At 33.4% G+C, this 23073-nt stretch overlaps 1 protein-coding gene across 1 annotated transcript; it reads right to left on the bottom strand.

Moving 5' to 3' along the window:
- LOC18604353 (outer envelope protein 64, chloroplastic) lies at positions 205–14004 on the bottom strand. The gene is made up of 13 exons (XM_007036772.2): positions 13653–14004; positions 12488–12640; positions 11780–11904; positions 11216–11341; positions 9376–9558; positions 9123–9267; positions 8217–8385; positions 7081–7215; positions 6778–6978; positions 2916–3043; positions 2783–2834; positions 1167–1236; positions 205–782 (listed from the first exon to the last, which is right to left on the bottom strand). Exons 1-13 carry the CDS (start codon positions 13853–13855, stop codon positions 700–702), a joined length of 1773 nt encoding a protein of 590 aa, XP_007036834.2. The 5' UTR covers positions 13856–14004; the 3' UTR covers positions 205–699.

Here is a 23073-nt window from a genome sequence, read left to right as displayed (position 1 = left end):
AGGATGAAGCTTTTAATCGAAAAGAAATCTACAAAATCCATAAGTGATTGGTGTGAATGAAACTTTAAAGTGTTAATATATTTTACCCATATTTCTTTCTTTGAAAATAAGTTGCACTTTACAATGACGGCCGAAGTTGGAGTTGAGGATCCTTCTCTGAATTCATTCTGCAACCATTAATAGTTCACATTCTTTCGCAGCGACTGGCCAAAAATATAAAAGATCACTTATTTTCACAAACTAAATGCTCAACAGTCATCATCAGAGAACAGGCGGACAGCTTTATATAAAACAAAAATATAGGAAGGAAAATCTTAAAAGCCATTCTCAACCGAGATTGTGTGAAAACCTCGGCCGCCCACCCCATCCACCCCCCCCCCCAACGCTAGTGTTGCACAAGAATACAAAAAAAAAAAATAAGGAACAAAATTGGACTATACTTACAACACTGACAATAATAATAAAAAACTAATGCTGTAGACAATGTGATGAGATCAAATAATAACATCTCTTCAGACCTGCCAAGGAGGAGAATTTCTCGTAGTCAATGCATCTCTCAAAACTAATCCTGGGACAACATTGAGATGCAGGAAAACTCCACCTAGTTAAGGCCCTTGATGCAACAAAATCAAGACTTCCAAGATATGAACCAATTCCGCAACAATGAGTCCACTTGGAATTTGATTATATTCCAACCACCTACTGAAACACCTTCCTTAATCTCTCAGCAGAAAGGGCAGCTCTTTTATTGGTTGGCTCAAGCACCAGGGCATACCTAAAATCTGCAGTGCCAAAGTGCCATTAGGGCATAGAAATCCAGTTCTATCCACCCAGGAAGCATTAAAAATTTTGAAATCTTTCAATAGAAACAAGGGTAAAACTTGTATATAAGCATCATGATGCCATCTGAAGTTGAATACTTGTATATCATATGACTGTCCCCTTCACCCGCGTATAAGCATTTATATTTTATCCCTCACCAAGTAAATAAATTTCAACTGCCAAGACAAAGAATATCAGATTGCCTCCATTCCACAAAAATTTCTCAACATATATAATCCACACAGGCCATGAGCACCCTCTTCATTCCAACCAGTCCAGGAAGCAGCTTACATATAGATAACAATACAGAATAGCCAAAAAAAAAATGCAGTGTAATAACTCACCCTCAATTGCCTCCTTATAGTAGCCAAGCATTTCTCTAGCAGTGCCTCTCCGTAAATACGCCTTTACATTCTGAGAAATACAATAAGAAATACTATTATTATGGTAATGAAAACACAGGCCAGAAAATTTGTCATTGAACTACTTATCACAAGGGAGGGGGTTGGTGCAGGAGTAAGAAATTGTCCACTAAACTGAAGCATCATACAATCTAATTCATTCACTAACAGCTTTAATCAATGCATAAAAATCAAATAAATATAAACTGTGATTGGGACCCGAATGAATGGAACAAAATGGTTATTCACAGCTTGCTTAAAAAAAAAATTACCCAATTAATATCTTGTCTGCTTCAACCAAGCAATTCACAAGAACAGCTTATTTTCATATGCATGCTATTAAATACTTCACCCACCCTTCATCAAGAGATAAATTTCTGTAATCATCTTCAACAATACTAGAAAAGCAATTTCAATTTTTGTTTTATGATAATCCATTCAACCAGTTTGACATTGGTCAGCCTCTTCATATCAGTCTAAACTCATATATAGAAAATTCTAATGACTAATAGAGACATTCCATTTACTTCATCGTGAAGAAAATATAGAAACATATCAAATGCAAACAACAAAGACAAGCACCTCAAAAATAGATTTAAGCTCTATTAGAACAATTTTACTACTTAATTTCACTTATTCAAAAGTTACTCTAAAGCAAAAGCAATAAAAAGCAAAGTTAATCTCTTTCCAATTGATTGTGCACTTTGCAAATTACAAAGTTTTACGCATGAGGTATCTTAACCATTGCTTAACTATTTTACTCTTTAAGTTCCATGAAAGTTAGAGGCTGGCCCACCTAAAATTGCACTTTGTTCAAAAAGAACCATTTTTCTATAAATTGGTTAGTATTTTAATAAAGGACAACATTGTAAAAATGTTTCCTAGGTTGGTGAAATGGAACATTATCTTGAACATGCTAGAACAGTAAGACAGAAAGCTAATTTGAAATGGAGGGATTACTTTATTAGAATAAGCACATGGCTGAAAAATAAAAACAATTCAAATATAATTTTTTCTTCCGAAATTGAACAAATGCATTTTTTTTTTTTTTATAATTGGGGGAGAGGAGGATTCGAACCCTGCTCTTTAGACAGGAGGACATGCACCAACCAATGAGCCAAATGCTCGGGTGCTTGAACAAATTCAGTTTGTTATCCAGGAAAGTAAATTTTTTAAATTTTTACTGGCTCAAAATTAACATTTACACTTTTTTGCATTTTTGCTTTCAGAAGCAAACAGGGAAGTAGCAACAACAACAATCAACCAGATCCTTAGCATAGATTAAATTACATCATATCATTGGAACATCAATGGAACTCATGAACTTGCAGAGAGAGACACTAGTTAAAACAGATGCTAGGAATCAACCTAACACACAATCCCCCACCCGGAACCAAAACAAAAAAAAAATAAATAAATAAAAGTGAACAGTAAAAATTATGATCTTAAAGTAAATTCAATTCCTATGCCAAGATAGTCAAAGGCATATAAAATGCCATCCATGGCCTAAAACATTTAGTTACACAATCAAACTCGTTATGTTTTAGGAGAGAAGTTACCTTTTTATCAAGGTCTATGGCTTTGGTACAATCCGCCTCTGCTTGGAGGAAACTGAATGGAACAGAAGAAAATGTCAAGGAAGCACCAAAATATATCGAAGGAAGAAGTCAATTCCAATGCATAAAATATTACCTTCCTAGTTCAAGGTATGCTGCAGCCCTGTTACTATAATATGTTGCATTATTGCCATTAAGCTTGATAGCTTCAGTATAAAACATAACAGCCTTCTGCCATTGTTTATCTTTGTATGCTTGGTTGCCCTGAATCATTGAATTCACAAACAGAAGATATTTATTTAAGGTAAGGAAGAAAATGCACCAACCAAACAATTTTTGCAAAAGTGCTAGTATGTGATACCATACACTAGGCTCTAAATAAAAGCACAAGGGTAAACATATACTAAATCATGCATGAGAGAAGACACATGCCAAGCTGTTTTGAATAAGCTCACAAGGGGGGCGAGAAAGTAAACAAGCACACATATACTCAATTTTAACTAGAAGAAACATGATTTTCTCTTTTCCTTTTCCAAAGTAAGCACTTAAATGGAAACTGCAGTGATCAAATTTCTACAGCTACAACCACTTTCCACAGCAATCTTACCCTAAACAGGCCTAGGAAGATGCCTTCATAAGGTGTCATATTCTACAGAATATCACTCCAGAGTTTTCTCTAGTTTTTCAAATTGATTCATCTAATGATAACAAACAAAATATAAAACAGGTACAAGAACATGAACTCCAATTTGACTTGTCGAAGTGAACTGCCACATGTCCTCAAATTCCCCAGAACAATGATGGTTTCAGGAACAAGTTAATTACACATATATAGTAGATTTTAATCTGAAACATACAAGATTACCACTCAAGTTAAAGGTCAAGTTCATCAACTGACAACAGTGTTAAGGAAAGCCCCAATTCAGTCTTCATGCTTACCACGATAAATTAAGAGATTCAAGAATTAGTAAGTCATGATATTCCCATTGATTGATGTTGTAATGACAAGGATAAAAAGTCCCTCATGAGAAGGTACTAACTGAAAAATGACACTCGAGCACTTCAAACTCATTCCGTGAAAAAAACAAAGTAGAAAAAAAGTTTCTATGTTAGCAAAATAAATTGTTACATGGTATAATCTTGTAGATTTCAACATATAGAAAAAATCTAAACCTATTTCAGATACTAAGTTCAGAAAATCTTATTTGATGCTAAAGCGATAAATTCTAAAAAGATAATGATGCAGAACATTAAGATGATAATTGAAGAATTATATTATTTAGGGTTCCATTTCATTAATTTGTTACGTTTTAGAGGTTAACTAGTAATAATCATATATTATAAATGTTTAGGTTATTAATAGTAATTAGTTTTGGATTGTTTCACTCGATCTTTGACTCTGCTCTTTTTCCTCTATCTGATTCTGTCTTCATATTCCCACCTATTTCTCTCCCTATTCAGATATCATGATTTATCTCTTATTTCCTCCACACTGTGCCAACATGAAATTTGTATAAGAGCCTGAAAACGTAACTTAAAAGTTTCTGAATTCCTTGTTCCTAGAAAAATATTAGTTAAAATAACAAAACGACACCTGAACTAGATGCATTTTTGCAATTAAGGCCCTACATTTTTATTATACCGAACTAAGCCCTGTTTCTTTTATTTGTATCCAATTGAGCCCTTATCTCATAATGGAAATGTAATGAATGTTATTCCCAATGACAGCTGTCACTTGCTGTATACATGGAATCTGACGTGACGTGCTAACTAGACACGAGCTGATAACATGGAATTTCATATAATGTGACATGCTACATCAACAGCTCTTATTGTGTCTAGTTGGCACATCACATTAGATTCTACGTATATAAGATCTAACAACTGTCACCAAGAATAACATCCATTATATTTTTGTAATAAGGAATCCATTGGGTAAAATAGACAAACAAGGGCACAATTGAGTACAAATAAAAGAAAAAAAACTTAATTGGGAACAATAAAAATATGGAGCTCAACAGGAAAATTGCATATAATTCAAGGACTTTTTTGTTATTTAAGCCAAAAATATTCAAGTGAAATAAAATAATTTTCCCCAGCAAACCAACACTTTGGCACCATACTTTCCAAAGTTAAAAAATCTAGATCCATTTTTAAGGAGGGAAAAATTGAAATGAAAGAGGAAAGCTGAACTGCCAAAGCCTAGATCACCGATCTCCAGTGGTCCAGTTGAAAACCGACACGATCATTTAGCTGGACAGCAAAGTTAGTCGCTATACAAATGACACACATGCCTCCAGGCATTAGTCGTATAACAGGTCAGATCACCATCACATTTAGTGTGCCTACCAGATTCAGATCTGCACAAGTCATTCATGTGATGTCATCATCTACGCCAGCTGCCACATAATTGTCCATATCAGCAATCCAGTTAGGAATGTTCACCACATCAGTTTCCACATCGTCAAGTTGACAAGAGACCCCTTCCCAATAGTTTGGATGTTCAGATTTCATACTTTAGGTCCATTTTCCCAATTCACCATCTAAAAATTGGAGTCTCAAAGTTTAAAGCCTGTTTGGTCTAGCTTTTTTTTAGCTTAAAAGCTATTATGAAGCTCATGTGAAAAATAATAGCTTTTAAAATTAAACTAAAGCTGTTTGGTAAGCTTTTTGACAAATTAAATTATATAATCTCTAATTTTGGTTAAAATTATCATAAAGGGTATTAATGCCAGCTCCAATCAACTAACAAATCAAAGCAGAATAAGTCTGCTTCAAGTTTATATACAATTTCAGATGCTAAAATCAAAAATATTCATAAAGAAATGGAATAACTTTCAAACTTGTATAGTAGTAATAATATTAGATTTTTTAGTGAAAAAGAAAGAAAACCTTTAAATAATACCTGAATACAGTTTTAAATTTTGAATCTTTTTTTCTCTTAATCTTTCTAAAAACAAAAAAAAATCCTAGATTTTGCTATCCTGTTACTAGTTTTTTAGTCTTTGTAGAGAGAGATCGCGATTTTGCATTGGAAAAAAGTGATTTGTAGAGAGAGGGAGAGGAGAGATTGAGAGAGATATTTCCTGAAAAAGTTGACGTGTCTTGAAAAAAAGGGAAAAGAAAGCTCCTCTCTAGAGCTTTTTTTTTTTTTAAGCTCTTTTTTCTAATATTTTGTTCTTTAAAAAAACTACTTTTTTTTTTTAAAGAGTTTATCAAAAATCCTATTTAGCCCGACTTTTACTTCTAAGATGTAGATAAGCTGAAAAAAAATCAAGCCAAACAAGCATTTAGTATGATGAAACATCTTTTTTGAGGTTTTAGAACAAACATTATCACGTCCCAATTGAGATCTTGAAAGAAAACCTATTGCATTTCAGTGAGTTGCTTTCTTTATGAAATAGCTATGGTTCTAAGAATTTTATCATTCAATATTTTATGAAGATGGTGATCCCAAAAAACTTATATGTCATAATTGCTTCAAAAGCGAAAAGGTAGTATGTGTATGAGCAACAATTAGAAGAGACATGGCATAGTAGTTGTTCCTCGAATATGCTTCACAACAAAAGGCAAGTCAATACAAGTGTGAATGAGATAGGTAATTTATAGTTGAGAGAGATGAAGAGGTTCAAAAGATTCAGAAGGCTAAAGACAGCGTTCCAACAAGTGTAGAAAAATTCAAATAAATAGCTCCTATTTCTTAGGTTAATCAACAAGATTGGGAGGAAAGTTTTGAAGTTACCTGAAAACTCAACATGCAAAGAAGGGACATTGTTTGGATAGAGCATAAAATAATAGTAATAATTTGGACAAGAACACAGAAAATTGTCAATCAGTCATCATCTAAGAACTACAACTATCATAAGAATTCACCAACCAAGACATTCCATGTTGGCTTTATTGAGAGGGGTTATATCCCATATTAACTACAAGAGGATGAAAAATTGGTAACTTAAAGTACTAAAATGTGTTATGAAGACAAGAAAGATGATACTGACCTTCTCTTTGGCAACCTCAGCAGACTGTTCCTGGTTGACAGCATTACGTGATAATTTAGACTTAGCAACAGTATCAGCATGCTCTTGCAGAGATGAATACATAGTCTGAACTGTATCCAGTAAAAAACGATCACCACTGTGCCTGGCTATGAAGGACACCGAAACAGGGTAATTATCATGATATCCAAGTGGTAGTGTGACCTGAAACATTAATGAAATACACATAATTTTACATTCATGAATTATACTTTCTCTGTACTACAATATGCTTTTTCTACCGACATTAATATGAGAGAATTTCACCTGACAGCAACCAGATATGCTAGCAATACTCAACAGACTAAACATACAATTGTGGTAGTCTTCTGAGAAGATCTCCTTGCTACCAAGTTTCGGAGGGGGATGAGCAGTGGTAGGAATCACCAGAATTCCATCATCCTAAGCCAAATACATATAAACAAACACACTCAAAAAAACAGTCCAAAAGTGACTCAACTACAAATAAGAGAAGAGCAGGTAAACCCTGTAGCAGCAACATGCATGCCATCTACCTAGAGCGAAAAAGTGGAAGACAAGTATAATACACAACATAGAAGTGCCAATTAATGTGGCACTGAAGCACAGATTAAAAAGGAAAAGAAGCAATCACAAACATCATTAACTACTATTGAGTGTTAATGACAATGCAACGGATCTCAAACCATGTTGAATGGTAAATTTGCCCATAACATTGTCCTCTGTTCTGTTTATGGAATGAGTACAAGAGGAAACCAAGTTTGAAAAAGGACAGACAGTCTTTGAGAAAACTCTGTTTCTCAAGCTTGCCAACCTAAGAAAACAAATTTCTACACTCTTAAATCACAGATCAACAGAACATAAGAACAAATCTCCACGAATCAAGGTATCAGTAAACATTATAAACAAAAACCAGGAGCTCACTAGAATTGTCAGCTATGACTTCAGAGATACTAAAATATTAACCTGGCCTTCTCTCTCCCATTCCTTTTCTTCCCTTTCCATTACTGAGTAAAAATCTGCTTTATCTGCCTCACCATGCTTTACAATGCATAAATCTTAGGACAAACATGGAGTACTATGTATTAAGTCCTCGGTAATTAACTTAATGATCTAAACATGCATGGAGGGACAAGCCAAGAGATCTGCTCTAGGGGCAGTGGACGGCCGAGTTGAAGCTTAGTTGAAACTTGGATGACTAAGCTAGATGCACAAATCAATTTCATATGCATGTGTGCTTGGGTGTGTGTTGTGTATGAACTAGGAGGTTAGATGGGGCAACCATCTTTCAACAACATTCCAGAATTCATCAAGTTGAGTTTAAATTACATGCAACATAAATTGCATTTTTACACTTAACCAGGAAACGATCCAGTAATATCACTATATATCTCCAACATAGATAATCTAACAAAAGTCCTCACCTTCAGAAGAGAATTGACTGCCAAACGCATCTCATTCCTAATTGATTTGCAGATTTCAATCTCTTTATCTGTCAAATCCAGTGTTTCATTTATTTGTGTAGAGACAGCAGAATCAAGAACGGGCTTTTCTGAACTAATCCATTCTTCATGCGCACATTTAAACTCATATCTGCATTAAAAAAGAAAAAGAAATATCTCACTCAAGGCAATGTCCCCAATCTTGTTAAACATAGAACTGTAACTCAGTAGCCTGAAGGAAGACAATCTGATAGGTCAGTTACAACATAAATTGATATCATAAACTAAAAGCTTTCAACAGTTTATCAGAGCACAGAAGAAGACATTTTCAACAAGAACTTTCCAACAATCCAGATTCCCTACTTGCACATCAAATTGCAAGTTGTAGCATGGTAGTACAGAAAACTTTTCTGCAAACTTAACAAAAAAACATATATGTATGCTCAGCGTAATGAGAAAGAGCAAACATGAAAAGAAAGAAAATCCATTCCAAATACTCTCCATAAACCATAATCTTATTGTTTTCGTACAGACAAAAATCCACAATCTAACTAGAAACTAAAATAACATAAGTACTTATAAGCTACACCATAAACCTCAATATCAAATACAAAATAACACATAGAAAGATAATAATATTTAATAAAATAATATCTGAATGGTTTAAATATGAAATACTTATAGAGCTATACTGCAAATTCAAAATCTAGAACTGATAGAATGAAATAACACAGGTACTTGTATGTTGCACCATTAAACATAATGCAAATATGAAATGACATAAATGCATATTTATGAAAAAAACTGGGGGTAAAGAGGCACTTCATCATATGAATTAACATTAAATACTAACATGCTGAATACATCATCATTAAGATTAAGGCTCACCTTTGAAGAAACTGTGCAACATTTGCAAGCAATCTTATGGACGAAATTTTTAAATCAACATTTATTTTCTGCCTATAAAACTCCTTCAAGCTTGGGACCTTAGAGCTGAAGTAGTCCTCAAGATTTTCATGCTTCAATACTTGTCCTTAAGTAGGTCAAAAGAAAAGTTAGCAAATTTCACAAGTCTAAACAACAAACCACAACAAAATTATTTACAAAAAGCATTTTTAAGGCATATAGGAAAACAACATACTTCCAAAAAGCTTCTCAGTGGAATTAATGACCACTTGAGAAACTCTTTCCATAGGAATCTTTAGCAGTTGAAAACAATCATCAGCTAACAGAATTTGCCTAGGATTGCGTTGAACTGAAAATGGAAGTTGCAAGAGCACAAGGCCAACCCGATGTAAAATGTTAGGATCCTTAGCTAACAATCCTGCCATAGTCGTTTCACAAGTCAAATACAATCAAGTTTAACAAGTGCAAAACAGCACAGTGACAAGATTCTGATTAGATAAATCACTAATCTAGAAGAAATATAAAAATTAATAAATAAAGAGAATCAAGTGCAGAAGGCAAATATAGTACCTAGTCAGCAAATGATTGATTGATAGACATAGTAATAAGCTATGATCGTTACCTAATAATTTTCTGCTCAGAACCTAACTTCAGCTTCTTAATGTATAATTTATTTTAGAACCAAACCATGTCAGAATCTTTCAGAAGCAGAGTACACATGCAAAGTAAATGCTTTCCTCAGGTAAAATATGAGAAGGAAAAAAGGACATGCAGCTTAAATTCAGCTTCATAATGTACAATTAATTTTAGAACCACACCATGTCATATTCTTCTAGAAGCAGAGTACACATGCAAAGTAAATGCTTTCCACAGGTAATGTATGAGAAGGAGAAAAGGACATGCAGCCTAAATTCAGCTTCATAAATTTAAAACCACACCATGTCATAATCTTTCAGAAGCAGAAAAGGACATGCAGCCTAAATTCAGCTTCATAAATTTAAAACCACACCATGTCATAATCTTTTAGAAGCAGAGTACACATGCAAAGTAAATGCTTTCGACGAGTAAAATATGAGAGGCAAAAAAGGACATGTAAACTTTTGTTCAATTCATACATCAGAATGAATATAGCACGTGCACATGGAACATTCATCAATAAAACTTTAAAACCAAAAAGAAGGATCTCAAGCTATTCAATCCCAGTGTGCCACAATTATTGACCAAAATTTATCAAATTTATGAAATATGTGTCTGTGTGCGAGTCTCTGTGCATGTCAGTAAGCAGCTTAAGGAGTGTTCAACTTTTTTGAAGACTATATTACCCTTTTTCTGTTGAATATGCTATTCTATTTTATTAATCAATAGTTATTGCTTTATCTTAGACCAAAGAAACTCTTAAGAAAGCGATAAATCCCAAAAATTAGAAAAATTAAGTTGAAACTAATTAACTTAATTAATAAGTTGAAATTCTTGAAACTTAAACTAGAATAAAAAGAAAAGTTAGAACCATCTCATGGTGCAATTCTGTATCAGTACAATTATTGCTCAATATTTATCTGACAATAATTTTATATAACTAGACCAACAACACTAAAAAATAAAATTTATCTATGGAATTAGTTAGACAGCACAAGCAAGAGAAAAAGAAAATACACCAAAAACAGAAAAGAATAGGGAGAAAATTCAACTTAAAAATGCTGATTTGGATAGATAAAACCATGATGCAAACTAAAATCAAGAGAACTAAAACTGCTGGCCCCAACATAAAGTTAGTTTAATGACAAGACCAATTTAAGCAGGCATCTATACATAAAAATATCTTCTTTTCCTCACTACATGAAGATGAAATAATAGAAAGCAAACAGACTTGCTTTTACTTTTATTCCATAAAACTAGACTATGTTACGAAGGATCTTGTGTTCCTTTCATACAAGAAAATAATCTAACAAACTTGAATCAACTAATAACCATTCTGTATTACACACAGAATTACATGATTGCATATTCCCATATGCCTCACAACATCCAAAGTTGTATATTGCCTATCACAGCATTTCATATTTCATTATACATACCTACAGTGTCGAGACTTGAAGCAACAGGTATGATTCCTGTGTGAGAAACAACACCATATGAGGGTCGAAATCCAATAACACCACAGAAGGCAGCAGGTACTCTCACGCCACCAAGAGTATCAATGCCTACTCACAAAAATATTATGAGAAAAATTAGAGCCAAAATTATACAGGATCTTCTAGAATACAATATTATATAGGACCATGAAGATCATTTCATGTTTGGTCGAAGTCAAACATTAGGAAAATCAGACTTCCAATCAATAGCAAGGTTAGATATCCCACAACATCACTAGTTGAGAGTAAACAGAGTGTGGTAGTTTGCCCTAAAATATGACAATTAAATTAAAACTTCAGAGAATTTTGGTGAATAAGATTAACTTCATCAAACTATTGTTCAGGAAATATTCATTCTTCAGACAAGACAGAATAAGCTCAAATGTCTAAGACAAATGTTCAACAATATTAACATTTCCCTGAAAGGTCATATATATGCCAAGACCAAGAATGCAACTCAGAGAAACTGAGGAAGCTAAGCCATCAGAGAGAAAGCATAAAGCTCACCTAAAGAGAAGTCTACAAAATTAGCCGCAACAGCAACAGCTGCTCCACTAGAGGATCCTCCTGGAATACGTGCTGGTGCTGCAGGATTGGTCGGTGTGCTATAGTGTTTATTCTCACCATGGATACTGAAAATAGAGCATGCCAAAAGCATATAGCATGGCAAATCTTAAGAACCAAACAACTAAATCATATATGATAACAATATGCCTAAACCAAGAGAGATTTCCATCATCAGTAAATATATAATAACACTGTGCTTGGAACCATTAGGAAAATGGGAGGAGAGAAAGGGGAGAGGGTCTGCTTCCCCTTGTTTGGATGTTTGAAAAAGAAGAGGAAACAAGAACAACCTCATGGTTAAGGAGTGGAAAGAGAATGTAATGATAATTTGTAATGTCATTACTATTATACCCTTTATGAGTTAAAACAAAATGTTAAAATAAGGGTAATTGTCTTCCCACTAAGAAAATTTAACAAGACAGCATCCCTTCCAAATTCCGCTTATTTGGAGGGTTTAAAAAGATGAAGGTTTGGAGTAGTGCTCATACACCCCCCAAATCCCTCTTTTTCAAGTAAAATGTTTTTCAAACAAGAGAGAGGGTACCACTGACCCTCCTTTCCCTTCCCTTTCCGTCCATTACCCTCAATCCAAACAGGTTGTAAACCCAAAGCTTGCTGTTCATGCAAGTAGTTCATAATGCCACGTACCTGTAGGCCAGTTCATCCACAACAGTTTTCCCAACACAAGTGGCGCCTCCTTCTACAAGGCTCAAGACCACAGGAGATGTTCGAGAAGATGCTTCATGCGTCCTCACCCAATCTGGATGGCCAAACCCAGTCACAGATCCTTCAATGTCAAAACTGATAAGCATGATGTCAATATCAGCTATTAGAAGCCAAATAGATAGTGACAGGCATGATACTGAGCATATGAAAGAGCAAAACCATAGGGCTATGCAAGTGTAACATAGCTAATTCTGAATTGACAACATTAATGCTTAAAACACAACAGAATACCAAAAAATTCAAAAACTCAATTGAATTTTCCCATTAAACTCTTTAACCATTTCCCACAACTCCAAATGAAATCTTTGAAACAAATAACCATGAAATATGAGAAATTTCAAAGTATTCATATTAGCAGCGAAAAACATATAGGTTATTGGTTTTGCTAATTGCTTTTAGCTTTTTGCTTCCTCACAAGTTGCTAAGCTAAAATGCAATAAAGATTCAAACATAAGTGTTCTCTATAGAAGTAAACTCATGCATTGCGTTATTCATAAAAATTGCATTTTTATTTATATTTTTTAATAATTAAATTTTTAATTTCTAGCGTTCAAAAATATTACTTCTTTTGAATCCAAATGAAGCCTATTATTACATTTGCTTCTAAAAAACCAGAGCAAGTAGCAAAAGCAGCAACCAAACCCTTATTAAGGTTTATGGATATAAGTGTGTGTTTGTGCCAAAGAAAGAAAGCTATTTCTAGTTCAAATAGAGCTTCACATCACTAGATTAACGGCCCATCAAAGAAAGTATTCACTCAAGCACCAACTCCAACTCCACCATGCCACTCCATTTGCAGATAACACTTAGTTGAAGCAACAAAAGTCCATAAATATTTTGGCTTTCTCTCCTTTCCTTTCTTTTTTTCTTTCTTGGCCTAAAGGATAAAGATGCCACACACACACACACACATATATATATATCCTTTAGCCTTAAGCACTTCTCCTATCTACTCCTAACTACAAAATTAATCCAGCAATTAAATTACCAGGTACAATAAAAGAAGAAAAAAAATCCATTCATTTCCCCTTCCCAACACTTGTCAAGCACAACAGACCCATATAAGATAAAAAGAAGAACAGCATACAGGTCTGAGACTGCGAAACTGAGACCGGTAAGAGGGTGGGGAGCTTTGGGAGGAGCAGGTTGAGGCGGTGGAAGCAGCTCTAGCTTTTGGATGAAAGCTCCAAAGTCAGCTTTAATAGTTTTCTTAAGCCTTTTGGTCATTAGAAGAATTCCAGCTAAGCCCAGCCCCAGCAGCACCCACAGATTGGCGGCATGAGAAGCCATGTGTGCTGCTGCCGATGTTTGAATAAGGCCCTAGAGATTTGAATGAAAGGAAGGGAGGCGAGGGGGTTAGGGTGGGTTTTTGTGGGGATTTGGCTTTGGGTGGATGAGTCTGCTGGATTTCTAGTTTCTCAAAGAGACGGAAGTACCGAGTTGCGTGTTTTCTTCCCCTTTTTTGGTTTTTCGAGGAAAATTACAATAAAGGGCAATAGACCACAAATATTTACATTTTTACTACCATTGGTATAATATTTATAAGGAAGGATATTGAATCTTTGGAAATTATTGGAAAAAAAAAGGATATAAGCAAGTAGAATATCATGTATCCCACATTAATAAGAGATGAGATGGATCTTAAGTATATAAATATTGATCTTTTACTATTTATCAAGTATGTCTTATAGGTTGAAAATATGAACTCATGATTTATATACTTACTTAAACTCTATTTTCAGACTTTAAAGTTGCATGGAAAGTCGCATGGAGTTGGGTTTTAAAATCAGGCTCGTGACAAGTGGTATCAAAAAAGGATATCAACAAGTGACAAATGGTATAAAAAAAAATGTGAAGCCCATAACAAGTAGTATCAAAAAAGAATATCAACACCCTAAATTAGGCCAAGTGAAGGAAGAATTTAATGAACAAGAAGTAAATAAGCTCACGAGAAAAAAATAATATAATGACTTCTTTACTAGTATTTTTATAAATTTTATTTCCTTCTTGCTAAGTATTTGTAACCATGTTAGCAAAGTCCAAATATTTTTGCTTCATTAATCTATTTTGTAATTTCCTTTTCTTTTTAATTTCTCAACTTATTAGACCGAGGAAGCATAAAATATGAAAACACGCCCTCTAATTTGTCATAACTAAATTTTATACACACCTCATATTAGAAAGAATTTCTTTTTTGACACACCTACTACATGAAGGGTTCATGAAAAACATGGGGAAGGGAAAAAGAGAAAGATAATAGAAAAATCTAATGTTTTGTTAATTGTAATTAAAAAAGTAAAATTTTTTAAAATAAAATTAATTATCAACCAAGCCATGATGTATATGATGGCAACATCATCGATGTTGGTGTTTTATTTAATATATATATATAAGAGGACAAAAGGAAAAAAAAAAGAAAGGAAAATGATAAAATAGTATTTGTCATTTCCTATCTTACTTCTCTGTAAAATAATTGACAAGTGGAGGAGAGGCAAAACTAGCTAGGAGATGCGAAGCTGGTGGTGGAGGAAGAAATGGTGGCGATTGGAATCTTAAACCCTAAAAATCAAAAACAAAAAGACAGAAAAATTGGAAAGAGTTTCTTAATTCAATTAGAGTGAATAATTCAAAAGGGGAATAAATTAGATTTTTAAAATCTTCTTTGCAAATAAATTTTTAAAAGAAATATATCAAATATTAAAATAATTAATAATTGAACTAATATTTAATCGAAAGAAAATGCAATAAAGAAAAATAGTATAAAGAGAAATGCAAACTTGATTCAAGGAGGTTTTCTCCTTCCTCTTAGTGCTTGTGTCCTCTCCTTTAAATTGCTAAGAAGTTGAATTCACTATAGAATTTCAATCAATACAAATACCTTTTGAAGATTTAGGTATATAATCTCTTTATCTTTTAAGGCTTAGATAAAATCTCTAAATAATATCTTTTGAAGGCTAAGATATAAATTCCATATCTCTTAAAGATTTGAGTGTTTGATAAACTATACAAGCAAGGTGAATATTTGTAACAACCTAAACCTCAAACCATGACCGGCGCAAGGGCTTATGTAGATAAGGTCTACTAGACCCAAGTAAGCTTCATGAACGTAAACAACATTAACACAACTCATTTCAAGTAACAAACATAAATCTAAACACACATATATTCATATACCTTTGTCATAGCATTCATCACATGTTTGCATTTCATCAATTTCAACCATGTCCTCATTAACAATTCACTTGCACATTCCATGTACCCACATCCGTTCAATCACGAATGCAAATGTCATACTGGGCACACCATTCATATCCTTACTCAAACCATATAAAGTTACAAACCAAGCAATTACTACTAACCTATTAAACACCCAAATAAATTTTCCTTTCATAGCAAAACCAAAAATTAAAAATTTTAACTTACTAAAATCCTTATATGCTCATATAGGTCAAATAAATTCTCTAATAAATCACACGTAAAAACAAATTACTTATTTAAAAGAAGAAATTGCTTTTAAAAGAATAAATGAACAATTAGGTAATAGAATTGTTCAACAAAAAATTGAACAAATCAAAAAAGAAATTAAAAAAATAAATTTTTTGAAAGTCATTATAAAAACAATTTGTTATAATACTTCCAATGCCTTTTGGGAAAAGAAAAAACATGAAGTCAACTTACCTTATGAAAAGGATTTTGATGAAAAACAAATTCCTACTAAAGCAAGACCAATTCAAATGAACAAAGAAATGGAAGAGTTTTGTAAAGAAGAAATACAGGATCTTCTTAAAAAGAACCTCATAAGGAAAGCAATTCACCCTTGAGCTATTTTGCTTTTTATGTTATAAAAAATTACAAAATTGGAGAAAGAAACACCAAGGTTAGTAATAAATTACAAATAATTAAATAAAGTATTAAAATGGATCAGATATCCAATCCCAAACAAAAAAGATTTGTTACAAAAATTATGTAATACAAAAATTTTTTCAAAATTTGACATGAAATCAAGATTTTGGCAAACTAAATCAAAGAAAATGAAAGATATCAAGCAACATTTACTGTCTCTTTCAGCCAATACGAAGGAATGTTATGCCATTTGGATTAAAAAATACACCATCAGAATTCCAAAGAATAAAGAATGAAATCTTCAATTCTTATTCCCAATTTATGTCTACATAGATGATGTCCTAGTGTTTTCGAAAAATTTAAAAAAATACTTTAAACATCCTAAGATTTTTATCAATATAATTAAGAAAAATGGATTAGTAGTCTCCAAATCCAAAATTAGCTTGTTCCAAACTAAAGTAAGATTCTTAGGTCATTATGTAACCCAAGGAACCATTACACCAATAGAAAGATTCATAAATTTTGTAGAAAAATTTCCTAACTAAATTCTAGACAAGACCTAACTCCATAGGTTCTTAAGAAGCCTCAATTATGTTATTGATTTTTACCCTGGCCTTAGCAAACTTTGTAAACCCTTGCATGATAGGCTCATAAGGAATCCTACTCCTTGGACCCAAGAGCATGCCAATGCTATCAAACAAATTAAATTGCATAGTAAAGAACTTATTTGCTTACATCTAGCAGAACTAAGTGCCTTAAAGATTGTAGAAATTGATGTCTCAAACATAGGATACCGGGTGTTCTTAAGCAAGTCAAAATCAGAAGGAACAAATAAATCTAATTCACCTCAAAACATTGAACGCCTACCTAACAAAACTGCAGTACTATAAAAAAGAGATTTTATCAAGCATTTTATGTATTTCCAAATTCTAAAGTGATTTACTCAATCAAAAATTCCTTCTAAGAATTGATTGCAAGTCAGAAAAAGAAGTTTTACAAAAAGATGTCCAAAATATTGCTTAAAAACAAATTTTTGCCTAATGGCAAACAATTTTAAGTATATTTGATTTTGACATTAGATATATCAAAGGAGAATTGAATTCTTTACCCGATATTCTTACTAGAGAATTTTACAGGGAAAAACATGCCTCCAAAATTAAGAGATAAAAAAAAAAGGAGAAAGGAAAGTCCTCTTCCCAAAATCTTTTCTATAAACTGATCAAATGATGATACGAACTTTGTATGCAAGAAATTGTTAGGATGAACCCTGCAAGCCAATCTCTGGTTGTATAGGAATTACATTTTTAAGTTATTTATGTATGACATTTTATTAATTTATAATAATTATGAGGTAATTCTTTATCTATAAGTTGTGAATTAATTACTTTTTGTACTTATGTAGATAAAACCCATAAAACTATATATGCCTTGCAAAGGAATTATATTGGGATATAATTATGAGATCTTTATGCATCAAAGCATTGTTCCTAAAAGTTCATGATCATTGTAGTATTGAGACGAGGCATCAATAATACTCAAAGGTCGGCACATGCTATGTTCTTTACTTGTGAAGTAAGCAACTGCTCTCGTAGGTTGAATTATAGAAATACTTGAAACTAGCATGTGGGTGCTTGCTATGAAAGAGTAAGTTCACTGAACATGACTCGCCATGAGAAGTGCATTTGGTACCTAATTCAAGTGTCTATGCAATACTTCTCATGTATCAGTTGTGTAACTACACCTTAGACTTGAGATACTAGGTTATCTTGTATGTAGAGTACTATTATTTGATTTTATCCATAGAGATGCTTAACCAAATATGCTAGAAGAAGATGTTTTTGGGTTTAGTATGAAATATACGAAGGCAAATTAACGGTCAAGATAGGAATCATCACCCAAGCAATTCAAGGGGAAATATATGAAGGCAAAATGTTTTCAAACATTTTTCTCTAATGAAGCTCCCCTTAAATTTTTTTTCAAAAAGATTTGCATTTAAGTTTGAAAGAACTTTTGAAAAAACATCTGGAAAAATTCAGTCAACATGAATGGAAATTTAAGAGCAAATTTACTCCCTATATTTCTCCTAGTTTTTGTTATATAAAAAGAAATAGAAAATAAAGTATAGGTGTAACACCCTGTAACCCCGTATAGTAGTCGTCATAACCGTATTGATAAGACGAAGGGACAAAGTGAGACATTTTGGGTCTCCAGGAGATAAGTTGAGAATTTTAGAATAAAATAATGGTTTATGAATAAAATAATATTAAAATATTAATATTTTATCTGTTATCGAAATTAGTCATGAAAGAGGATTATATGACTATTCTAAGTGGGGGAGAAGAAATACGAAGGAATTTTGAAGAAAAACAATGGTATTGTGCCCGCGTGATTTTATTAAATCAAGCTAGCGCGGGTAAGTAAATATTTAAATATTATGGTGATACCGTGTTGAAATGTAACTTTAATATTTCGATTGTATACGTGTAAAGGAGGAAAGATAGAAGCAAATTAGAATTTTTAAATGTGTTGGAAGGACCAAATTTTAAAATATAAAAATTGGATGGTTATGTAGTAGGTAAAACAAAGTTGAGGATTATGTGCAAAATTGGTTAATTGAATTTAAAAAAAAATGTGGCAAAAAGGGATAATTGGGCAATCGCCCATGTGAGAAATGAAGGAGTCAAGGATGTGTTCTAAACTTGTCTTGAGGTGTAGGGGCCGGCCATGAATAAGAAATAAAAAGGGGTAAGATGGAATCTTGAGAAAGAATAAAGAAATGAGAAAGTAAAGTAATAAATAATTAAAATTAAATTTTGCTTTGTGAAAGGATGGTAGGGGCTAGCCAAATGCAAACAATAAAGGAAGGAGAGAAATGTTGGTCCCAATAATATGTGCTAGAAGGGGGGTGAATAGCACAATTTGGCTCTTTCAAATATTGTCTCTAAGTGTAGACAAAGGTGAGACAAATGAAGGAATGAAAATGAAACAAAAACAGAGTAAAGATGATAGTAAAGTTTAGAGTGGTTTGGTCCAAGAGCTACATCCACTACCTTGATTGTCCAACTAAGGATTTTCCCACAAATCCACTAAGAACCGGTGAAATTCACAAGCTTTCACTAATATTTACAATGGCTTTTACAAGGCTCAGCTAAAACCTTTTACACTAGTTTTTCCCGGGCTCAACTATAACCTAACACCTAACTTTTAAAGGCTAAGTTAGAACCTTAACACCTTCAAGCAATTCTAGCTTGAAACAACTACTTAGAGTGACTCTTTCACTCTAGGAATACAAGAGAAGAGGTAAAAGAAAGTACCTATGATCAGAAGTTGATCTAAATTGTACAAGGTTGAGTGTAGAATACAAATACAAGAGATGGGCGTTTGAGTGTAGTAAGGTATAGAGAAGATTTTCTGATTTTTCAGCTCTATATGGCTCAAATCTCCTCCAAAACTTTTAAAAAAACTCGTTTTTAATTGTTGGAAGACTCTTTTATACACGGAGAAACATCTATGATGGCAGTTTGACAGTTTTTTAGCTGTTGGAGACAGTTGGGAGTTGGTTCTAGCCATTACTCTATCTTTTAGTGCAGATTTCAAACTTGCAGGCAGAATGCTCTTAGTCGACTAACTGATATCTTAGTTAACTAAGTCGTCTTTGTTTTTCTGCTCACTGTTTTTGATAGTTCTGGCAGTAAGCACTTAGTTGATTAGCTCATTTCTTGGTCGACTAAGTTGGTTCTGTTTCTCAATATTCTTCAACTCGTCATTTCTCCAATTTGAATCTTGGCCAACCAACATCTTTCCTTATTCATCTAATGAGCTTTCTCCTAGTTAAGCAGTCATGTCTTATTATTTTTATCTCCCTTTTTCTTTTGATATTCACTTTGAAAGATTGATTTATTAGTTTCATACATTAATTTTCCTATACACTCAAGTAAAGGCATTAGACACAAATGAATGGGAATGTTTTATTATCATAAAAAACTAATGGAGCCAACAATCTCCCCCTTTTTGATGATGACAAAACATTCCTTGATTAATTGCATAGTATCTTTTTACTTATTTTAGTTTTTGCAAAAAATAAAGATTGCTCCCCCTAAGCATATGCTCCCCATTAGCGTGTGCATGTTTTGCTTACTTTATTCCAGTAGATTTTATTCTTGTTATACAGAAAATGGCATTGTACATTTAGAGTATACATATGTGCAGCAATACAGAGTGATTTACAGCAAGTAAGTATTAACAGATTGTCATTAAATTTTCAACAGTAAGTGTTGACAGATTTTCATCAAAGTTCCAACAACTGTCAATAGTTAATTTATATAAGATTTTGTCTTCATCATTTATATTTCAACCGATGCATTATACACAACATCTATATCAATTCACAAACAAAAATTATTCACAGAAATTAATTATCAGCATATAATTCAATATCAATGCAGCAGCGAATTTTGTCAACAACAGTAAAAAAACCAAGGATAGCAAAATATCAGCAAACTTTAATTTTCAGCAGTCAAACATCATAATCATATCAACATCCATTTGTTACACAACCATATAGATAACAAAATTAAAACTAAGTGTTCAAGTGCCATCATGGCATAACCAGCAAGAAAACAAAAACAACACGTCAATATTCTTAAAATACCCCTTGTTCATCTCTGATAATTCTTGGTACCTCTACCCTAACATTTTTTTTATTTAATTAATTCTCAGGTTCCTGTTTCCCTGGTTCCTGCCATTCTACTCTGGTTCCTACACCCTTGGTTCTGCCATTTTACTCTCCCTTTTTGTCAGCATCAAATTAAGGGGTTTCTACTCATCTAAGGTGTCAGAGGGTGAAGATTCAGTGCCATAAAAAGGATTCAGAGGAAAAGGAGAAGGTTCTCTTAGAGGTGATGATTTTTTAGGAGAAGGGTCTGGTGAGGATACATTGACTGGAGTCTAAGGTGAAATGACTGGAGTTGGCTTGGATTTGTCTGCCAATCGAGAAGACTTTCTTCTTTTGAGAAATGCTGTCTTTGTGGCCATGGTTTTCCTTCCTTGGGTGGGTGGTTTTGTCACTGGTTGTGGTGTTGCAGTAACTTTTTGTTTTCCTTTTTTAGATTTGGCTTTCATTTTTGGAGTTGGTGCAGGTGCATTCTACTGAGCTTTTGTCTCTGTAGCTGCTTTTTCAGCCCGTTTCTCAACTTGCTCTTCCCTGACCATTTGCTGGAATAATCCCATGATTGAAACTTCTTCAGAGTGTGGAGGAGATGGTTGAGGTTTTGGTTGAGGCTGAGGTTTAGTGGGGGTATTTTCTTGATCAAAAGCAATCACCTCAGTGCATTGATCAGATTCATCCCTATCTTGTAGCTTAGGTGAAGGTGATTTTCTTGGCTGTTCATTTTCTGGCTCATAACCTTCTGCTAGAACACCATAACTTGCACCATGAGAAGCAGACCCTTCTGCTTACAAAGCTGAACTTTCAGCACGTTGCTGTGCTGGTGTAGCACTTAGTGTTTCAGAGGAATCAGCAACAGTAGGTTCTGATGGGATTTGTTCTTTTTCCTTTACTTCTTTTTGCAATTTAGCAAGTTTCTCTTTTATCTTTAGTAATCTAGCTCCTGATCAATTAGCTTTCCATCCATCCTCATTAATAGATTAAAGATCATTTCACTTGAGAATTGTGAGGATGCTCCCTCTGTTGGTGCTGGTATTATAGAAACCTTAGGTGTTTTAGTGAATTTCTCACTATCCAGCTTGTATCCCATTTTGATTAAGCTGCCATAGTAAATGGCTTGATCTCTGGTCTTCACCATGTCCATTTCACACCTCTTAGCCCAAACTCCCTTTTTCTAGACAAGGGATGTGATGACATTCTCATAAGGTAGATTGACTTTATCAAGTTTGCAAGCTCTTCTCATCTTTTCAATCATGAACCTACCTATATTCAAAGCAACCCCATTGAAGGCATGTTCCATCAGCCAAAGATCCTGAAGGTTGATGTAACTTAAACTTCCACTTTTGCCTTGGATGTTTGCTGCTACAAAGTAGTGCAAAATCCTTATCTGGGGATTAATTATCAAACCGAAATTGCTCTTTGAAGAATATTTTTCTTTCCTCCCGATGATGATTTCCCATAATGATGAGGGATCGTATTGCTCTGGGAACTCATACTCACCTTCTTCACACTCGATTTTCAGTAAGCTACCTAAATCATCAACAGTGACAACAAATTCTTTCCTATTCAAACACACATTCAGACAATTTTTGACATAGTCATCAAAATCCTCTAATTCTTTTTCTCCTAAAGCAATGCTGGAATAGAACTCCTTTACCAGACTTGCACTATAGGATCTATTCATAAAAGTGCTATATCCTTTCAGTTTCAATTCATTGAAATAGTCGGATAAACTAGTCTGAATTTCTAAATTTTGATCAAAACTCTTCTAGTCAATATATTTGCCACAAGTAATAGGTGCATTCTCAATTTTTCTGAATCTCAGTTCATGTATCTTATTTCTAAACTTAGAAGAAGAAGAGCTAGTACCTTTCTTGAGTGTGGATTCCTTGTTCTTCTTCTTTTCTATTTTCTGCTTCTTTTCTTTCAGTTTCTCATATATCTCTTTCATTAAAGCAGATGTGATTTTCTGTTTCTTTTTCAATACTTCTATTTCTGA

This window comes from Theobroma cacao, chromosome 3 (genome assembly GCF_000208745.1).
Source record: "Theobroma cacao cultivar B97-61/B2 chromosome 3, Criollo_cocoa_genome_V2, whole genome shotgun sequence".
Taxonomy (NCBI): Eukaryota; Viridiplantae; Streptophyta; class Magnoliopsida; order Malvales; family Malvaceae; genus Theobroma; species Theobroma cacao.
The sequence above is the reverse complement of the archived record's forward strand: the minus strand, read 5'-3'. Positions and strand labels throughout refer to the sequence as shown.